This window comes from Marmota marmota, unplaced genomic scaffold (assembly GCF_001458135.2).
Source record: "Marmota marmota marmota unplaced genomic scaffold, marMar, whole genome shotgun sequence".
NCBI classification, from domain to species: Eukaryota; Metazoa; Chordata; class Mammalia; order Rodentia; family Sciuridae; genus Marmota; species Marmota marmota.
In genome coordinates this window covers 17,828,571-17,837,108 of record NW_026000101.1, presented here as the reverse complement: position 1 = coordinate 17,837,108, position 8,538 = coordinate 17,828,571, and the positions used below count along the sequence as shown (strand labels likewise).

Below are 8,538 nucleotides of genomic sequence, written 5' to 3'. Positions count from 1 at the left end.
ATAGTGAGGTAAATGTGGATGGTAAATTATTGGAATAGCCCAACGTTTACCTTCAATATGCCTTACTCAAGTCCCTGATAGGGAGCAGTGCAATAGTGTCCCTTCTGAAATGTGGCTGAAAACTCCTTTCCTACATAGGAAGGACTTTCTAGCCCTCTTCATGCCACCTTTTAACAAAGTATAATGGAGACAAAGAGACAGACAACTCCGCTTGGAGATATAGAGTGTATTTCAGGTGGTGCTCTGCTACACCTGTTCATCAATGGAAATGAAAATAGCGCTCTTCAAGGAATGCCCAGGTTGGGGAGCCTCGAAACACTTCCTCATTGCTTTGGGAGTTCTCTGGAGCAGGACGATGTTTCAGAGCTGAGGGCTGGGAGCTAGGGGAGGCTCCCTGGATGGGAGGCACAAGCCACTCGAGGACAGTGCCGAGGGCAGTGGCGGGGATGGCCCAGGGTTGAGGCAGAGCCATGCTGTCGGGAGCATAGCCGGAGCTTACTGTCTGGGGAATGGGGACCATTTAAGGCAGCTGGGCCTACTGGCTTCTCAGGGGAGGCTGAACGGGTCTTGGTATCTAAGAAGGTCAGGCCTGCTGGCTTCTTAGGGGAGGCTGAACGGGCCTTGGCATCTAAGAAGGCCAGGCCCATTGGCTTCTCAGGGGAGGCTGAACGGTCCTTGGGGTGCCCACTTGGCTTCTCTGTCTTAGTTCTCCCCATGGGGCTTTTGGCTGGAATGAGGCTCTTTTCAACATTTTCTTTTCTGGTTTTGGACACTTTCCCAGCTTTGGAGAACATGGACTCTACGTGCCCTTTGCCTTTCTTCTCAGGGGTAATGCAGTGCAGAAAGGATTTTATTTTATTTCTCAAGCCAGTCTCTGGAACGATGGGCTTCTTGTGAGAATGGGCTGGCATTGCCTTCCCCTGCAAGACCTGACTGTGCAGAGTTTGGCCCTGCAGAGGTTTACCCTGAATTTTCTGGGGGAGGAAAGACTTGTCCTGGGAAACGCAGGGCACCACGGGCTGGGCATTCTTAGGGTTCCTTGTGGGCTCAGGGATGACATGTGGCTTGCTTGGACTGTCTTGCCTGTCAGGCTCAGATTCTTTCCCCCCAGGAACTACTGGGGGTGGCTCTGGGGACTGCAGCTGAGGGTGATGCTGGTGGCTAGGTGGACAGGGATCCTCAAGAAGAAAGCTCTGGTTCCATCGCCAGGAGCCTCGGGATGTCCTGTTCATCCTTTCTGGCCTCTGATCTTCAGCAGGGTGTCTTTCTTCACTGATTGAGGAGATCCCAAGCCCTGCATCCCCTTCTCCAAGGTCCCCTGCTGCCTTGGGTTTCCCTGGGTCCTCTTTCTTTTCTGCCAGTGCCAGGACTTGGGCTGAGTCCTTGATCTTGTCAGGATTTGGGGGCTCAGGGATCCAGGGTTCCTCCAGGATGGGGTTATTCACACTGGCCTCCACCTGAACGCAAAGTATCTGGGCCTGGGTCATGTTCGCATTGAGTTGTGAAATCTTGGAAGCCCGGGGGGGGTGATCCATGGGGCACTGGTTTGGAACTAAGTGACTTTAGGTTGTGCTGTACTGCCTTCAACTCAGTGGCCAGCTGTTTTTTAAGGGGGATCCATTCTGAGTCTGGGGCAGGAGGAGACTCTGGTGTGATGGACAGTTCCTGGACTACTGTGCTTTCTGGGGTGCTTAGACTCCCAAGAGACTCCTGTGTGGATTTGTTCTCTGTGAATCCTTCAGTTGGTTCCCTCTTCTCCCTTATCCTTATGGAAATTCCCAGGTGTATCTCTATGATCTTTTTTCTCAGGTGAAAATTTAGTTTGGCCAGGATGTGTGTCTTGGATGAGGAAGGGATAGTAGGAAGAGTCTGGCTCCTTGGAGTCACCATCTCTGTCATTTCTTCTACCCGAACTTCAGGCTGGAACTCCTCTGTGTTGTCTGCCCAAGTCTCATTCGTCATCTTGAAAGCATGGTTCAAGCCTCCTGCAGGGGTCTTCAGATGAGATCATCTGAGTCAGTGGAGGAGTTGGAGGCTCCTCTGGGATTTCCACAGGCCCAGACACCATCTCTGTGATTACAGGTTGACTACAGATTGCCGGAGCCATGGCCCTAGAGAGGGCCACACAGTACAGAGCAGGCAGGCCTGACAGGAAGACCAGATACTTGTGCCGCAGCATGGTTTTCCAGTTTCTCAATGGCTGTATCAGACAGGACTCGGGGCAGCTTAGGGTGTTCAGTGTCAGCACTTGGTAAGGCCTGCTGCTGCTGCTGATCAAAGGGCCACTGGCATCCAGGGCATAACTTTGGGCTGAGGGTCAGGTTCACTTGCTGCCTGCAGTTCCGGGTGCTGGCTTTGTGGAATGCAAGGGAAGGGAGCCACTGCCAGGCCTCCAGGAATTCTGCATTCCCAGGAGCTGAATACACAGGCAGGGACCTGGCCCTGGTGGATCTGTCCACATTTGGAGTCGATGTGGCTCTGCAATATTTCCTTGGCTTGGGCAAACAAGTGTGGCATGGGGGTGGGCATTTGGGCTACCATGGGTGAGAATAGGACACCAGCTTCACTGTCGTCTAGGGTTGCAAGCGGGGGCATGCTCACCCTGGGTAGGGCTGTACTGCTCCAGGTCAGGGTCTGCTGGTCAGTGGAGGAAAGGAGCAACTGGATGGACTGCTGAATCTTTGGGGGCAGGCCCCAGCGATGGTGGAATCAACTGCTTCTGGAGATGGAATTCCAGCAGCCTGCGGGCATGCTCTGGGAAGAAGAGCAGTTCCCTGGTGAGGACTGAGAAGGACTTTCCTGGACAGGAGGTCTTCATGGTCTCAGAAGGTTGGATTTTGTCACATGTTTCATACTGCTTGGGACCTGGAGCATGCTGAGATCTCTGGAAGACTGCTGGCAGGTCCCACTGAAGCTGGAGTTGCCTCTGCAGCAAGTGCCATTCCAAGGCTTCACACTCAGCTGTAGTCAGAAATGGGACACTGACCTGGTTCTCAGAGGGAGACATCCAATTTGGGGAGGTTGGGGGTGAGGCTGGGGGTGAGGCTGGTAGTGAGGCTAGGGGTGAGGCTGGGGCTGACTCAGGTGGAGTATTGGACAGCAGGGGATGGAGCTCATTGAAGAGAAGAGGACCATTCAAGGGAGACTTGGGCACATTCTTGTTCCTGGAGAGACTTTTAGAGTCCAAGAAAGTAGCAATCAGGGACTCACTGTGCATAGTAGGGAGGCCACAGAAGAGCTGGTTGTATTTCTGCTGCAAATTGCACTGTGAGTCATTATCCTGTTCCCCATGCAGTGAATAGAAGTCATTTAGTACGTTAAGGGCAGGAGAGGGTAGGGTTAGTACGTTATAGTTTTGAATTTGCTGACAGTGGCGTCTTTGTTCTGGATTTACATCAGACCATTCCGAAACCCAGATAGACTGAATGGGCTGTCCTGCCACAAATGAACCCCATGTCTGGTGGGAAATGGTTTTAATTTTGTCAATAATAACCTGAGAAGTCATGGAAGAAACCTGTGGGTTTTTTTCAGATCGGTAAAACAATGTTGGGTCTGGCATAAGCTGCCTGAGGGAGTCTTCGACACGCCTGGGGAGCCCCCACCTCTGGAAATGCATCCATTTTTTTACATGTACCTCAAGAAACCTCAGAGTTTTAGGATTGAGTAAAGGCAGGTGAACGGGGAGAACTGACTCCATTTCTAAGACCATAGGATGGGCCAGGTTAGTGATCCCTGAATTTGGTGATACTAAAGAAACCTTGGGCTTCAAGTGGTGATGAACTTGGTCCTCCTGGTCAAGGTAAGTGTTGTTCTGCATAATCTCCTGCTCATTCACTGTAACTATAGATTCCTCAAGCCTTGAAGAAGCCATAGTCTCTGGGCCCACTGGCCTATCTGCCAGTTGAAATTCCTGCTCTAACTTGAGGTGATCGGCCCAGTATTCTTCGATTCTGATTCCATCATTTTTCTGGGAAACTGTCTGGGTTAAGCATTTGTGTTCTATTAGTTGGCTTAGTGTTGGAGTTACAGATGCCACTGAAGAATCTCTGGAGTGCTGGGAATGGAGCTCCAGATTCTGCTCAGAAGACATACTTGACATGGACAACGTCTCTAGGCAAGAAGAGCCCCATGATGATCCCAGTAAAGTAGAGGGGATCTGGTTATTCTCACCCTCCAGCAATTGGTCAATCTCCAGAGCCACACCATTGCAGGTTTGGCAGTAGGGATCCGCACATAGAAGCTGCCGCACACTTTCCTTCTGAGGAAGCCATCCCTGGCTGGGAAGGAAAACATGGCAACCGTTAAGGATGGAGTGACATCTGCCTCTTTTCAAGAGTGTGGCTGGGGATTGCTACCCCATCCCTGAGTCCTACAAGAGCTGGGCCTATACTGTGGAAAATGAGGTCCTTATGGGAACTCGTCATTCTGAGAACTATGGGATGCTATACCCTGCTGCTATACCCAGCATCTTTGGATATTATTCTCTTGAAATTTTAAGGGGAAAATAAGATGATAGGCTCCTGTATGAGGGATCCCAGGAACTGTCTTCCCTGAAGACAGACCAGAGGAGGTAATGTCAGTAGAGTCCAGCAAGACCCAGGAGTCGCCCTTGAAAGGGTATAAATGTAAGAGAGTAAGACATGCTGTGAACCTAGCACAGAGAAGAATTAGGTGACTGCCTCTTCCCTCCTGAGATACCTGGACTCCTTACTGCCATAGCAACTTTCTCAACCAATAAACTAGTCCCAACCATGCATGTCTCCTAACCAGCCATTATCCCTCTCCTCATCCCTGCCCCAGGCCTAGCTAAGAACTCATAGGGCAGATGGGGAGTTGAAAGACTGCAAAGAGCAAGAGATCACATTTTCATGAAAGAGAGCAGCTCCTGAAGCTCCTCAGCTTCCTCTTGGGAAGGTCTCCTAACTGAGGAACCAGGACACAGTGTTATATGGTATAGGACTGTTTCAGGGGCCTCCTATAGGAAGCTCAATTTTAAGACCTTTGACTCAGCAAGAGGAAACTAAAAACTCAAGGTCAGTGCTCCAAGATATGTTTATGTACAGAATCACCATTTACAACATGATATCCCTTACCTAATGTCATATGATATTCACAATCACAATGTGAGTGAGAGGGGATCATCAGCCTATTTAATGGATAAGACTGAGAGATGAAACGGTTCCTATAAGGTCATAAAACTAATAAATGACAGTTAAGGACATCTGCCTTACTTCTTCAATGATTTTTCTCAGCGTCATAAGGTAGTGAATTTTGGAACATTCCCATGTTCAGATTTCCCACCCATGGAAGTCCTCTGTGAAAGTCATCAATTTGGGGGAAATTGGAGCCCTCAGAGATTAGAACAGCTGGATCCTGGTACCAGGGGTAGAGCGACAGATACTATATAGGAAGCTAGCCCACAGTGGGAGTCAAATGAGAGTTTGGGACTTTACCTCTTGACGCTGCATCTTTTTTCCTTTGCCTGACTTTTCGATGATGCTTGAAGACAAAAAAACATGAGAATGTGAGACTAGGATGCCATTTTCTTTTTCATGTCCAAAATGAGACAAAAACTCATATTTCCCATTCTCTTTCTCCATAGCTATCGCATTTTATACACTCTCCTACATTTCCTTTACCATATTCCACCTTTTTCCACCCCAACATTTCCCTTTTCTGCTTCACCCTTCTGATTCACTTCAAGATTCTGCATTCTTCATCCTCCTGTCCTCATGACAAGTTCTGCAGAGAGTTTGGGATGACACAAGAAGAAAAGTGGAATAGATTAAAGGGTGAGCATTTCTAATGACCCAAGGACTTCTGCTTTACAAAACTCATCAATCAGAAAAATCCCCCATATTGGGAAGTCTTGAGATATAGTGGGGTAGACTTTATAGCATCTGTTTCTCAGCTCAAGCCAAATAGGGAGGGTCTTGAGGCTTTTCATTGCATTGGAGGGAGAGCTGGTGAGGAATTAAATAGGTTCTCCAAACAAAAGCAATATACAAAGGTAACTGAAAGTATGGTATAAAAATGGGGTGGGGGGAGATTTAATATGGAGAAACACTGAAAACTTGAAAGCTTATCTGAGGCTTAAACTAGCTCAATTGTGGTGACAGTGTTTCCCTACCCGGCAGCAGCTCCTTGTAGGTTTGCGCTTCAATCCATAGTAACTCTGTCTAATTTGCCAGATAATTAGGATAAGGATGAAAAGAGAACCATAGGTATATAAGGGATATCCAGTGTCCCACAGAACAGATATAAGGCTCAACATGGCCTAAACTTCATTAGCATAAGGAGACCAACCATCTCCACAACTAGGCATTCAGGGGCTTAGTGCCAAATGACTCCCAGTGCTTCACCCTTGTCACGTCCACCTCACAGACGACAGAACAAGCTGCAGACTGCATCACAAAGCCCTCCTGTTTCACAAGGGAGGCTCATGTGGTGGTTCAGTCTGTAGGAGAAGGTGTCTGCTCCTCTGTGAAGGTTGCAGAGCCTGCGTCTAGAGGTGCCACACGCACATGTCTATTTCCCACTTTCTCTTCATTCTCCATTTCCCACACCAGGCTGCTGGCTCGGCTCACTCCTTTCACAACACATGTTTGGTCACCTGTCCTCAGAAAACTGAGTGCTTTTGTGACACAGGGGAGGGAAGGAAGACTGGAGGAAGAGTGGCTGGGATGGAGGAACTTCACCAACTCCCCACTTGCCTGGAAATATAACTGAGAAGTGCACAGGAGTTTAGGGAGGTGAGCGAGTGGTTATGGCTTGCAAATGGAGAGCTTTGATATTTCTGGCAATGGGTGACAAGAAATCAGAAATGCAAGGAGAGGAGACCATGGCTGATGAAAGGCAGGGTTGGCTGTATCTTTAAATGACATTGTGGGAGGAAGGAAGGGAGGCCCTTGGGTGTGTGTGTGTGTGTGTGTGTGTGTGTGTTTGTGTGTGTAGGGTGGGGGGATTGTAAACATCGCCTTCCATGCAGACACATTAATGTGGCTTGCTTCTGGAACTCTGTCCATGGCTGGGTGTTCTAGAGCTGTTTTTGCCCAGGTTATAGCATCCTCCCTGCTCAGGGAGATGAAAGCCTGCAGAGATGGATGGGTTAATGGTCACTTCCATCTATGTGTCACAACCTGCTTGCTGATCATGGTTGAATGTATTGTTTGCCTGGAGTCCATAACTGATTTTGGAATCTTTAAGGGACAAGTGTCTTCCATTCAGACCCAGGTCCTATCACTCCTATGCCCTATTTATTTAGACATTTGTATTACCTTCTTGGCCTCTGTGGATAGTGTAATATGCCTCTAATAACCCAGCACTTCTGAATTTTATTGAGAGGTTTGCCTTAATGACAGTGATCCAAGCCAGGAAATCCTTAGGCTCAAAATCTTTGGAGAAGCTAATTTGTTTTTTTTGTCTTTCCCCACAGCATCCAGCTCACCCAGCACGCATGGTGAGCTTTCAGTATGTTCAACCCTACGTTGGGCAGTGTCAAGGGTACAAAGACATTTGAGTTGTGTAGTTGTGTTTTCCCTGCCTGGTCTCAAGAGACTCACACATACATTTTCAAAAATATGATTAATTCATATAAAGCAAGAGTCAACAATTATTTTAGGATAAGTAGATTTAAACTCATTTGTGGGGCTCTAGTCACAAACATCATATTTTGGAAGACAGAAATCCTAACAATAATCACGATCCATTGCAATAGGCTGTTGGGTCACTGGAAAATCATAATAATGATCATGGTCTTTAGAGAGAGCTATTGGGTAATTGGAGTTGGGTTTAAAAGTGCAAATTGTGGAGTAAAGGACTGTTTATGGTGGGAGAGAAACTTACCAACAAATGTAGAAACTAAGGAATGATCCATAGAGTTCATTTGGAGGTAATAAATGCAGTCTCTCTCTAGAAGAGGTGCAGCTATGTACATGGGAGAACAAATGTGGGGAAAGACTGAAAGAGCAGGAATGAGGCCTTTTGAAGGAGGGCCTAGACATTTATTTTATGCAGTCACTAAGATCAATTTTTTTTAAAGTAGGCATACACATACACAGTAAAAATTCCAGAATTAATTTAGCCTAGGAAGCATGAGTAAATTGATATATTTTTCTTCATACCTGGAAACATACCATAGACATTGTTTTTCCCTTTTTTTGTTTTTTTGTTTAGCAACATGAACACATTTTCTTTTTAAACTTTCTTTACTGCCTACATAGTGTTCTTTGGTGGAACAAAACACAATTTATCTTCAATTTTGTGTTCTTGGATATTTCATTACTTGAAATCTTTTGTTCAACAAAATAATGCTGACACGCACCTCATGTGTAGAAGAAGTCTTGTCACAGCAATGAGTACAGATGTAGGAGAAATTCCTAAGGGTTGAATTGACAGATCAAAGGGTGTGTGTATTTTCAATGTTGATATTGCCTATTGTCCACCAGTTGTACAAATTTTCACTCTCACCAAAAATTGTATAGAGATGGCTCTTGTACCATACTTGTCCACTAAATATTACCAAAATTTTTTATCTTT

General features: G+C 46.9%; 1 protein-coding gene across 1 annotated transcript; it reads right to left on the bottom strand.

Moving 5' to 3' along the window:
- Window positions 1–214: 214 nt before the first annotated feature.
- Window positions 215–6,510, bottom strand: LOC107147829 (protein FAM205A-like). Its single transcript, XM_015492401.2, is given in 9 exon segments — window positions 215–1,526; window positions 1,528–1,956; window positions 1,958–2,182; window positions 2,184–2,276; window positions 2,278–2,706; window positions 2,708–4,277; window positions 4,863–4,923; window positions 5,454–5,499; window positions 6,131–6,510. Coding segments are annotated over 9 exon segments (4,143 nt in total). The 5' UTR covers window positions 6,275–6,510; the 3' UTR covers window positions 215–380.
- Window positions 6,511–8,538: the final 2,028 nt, after the last annotated feature.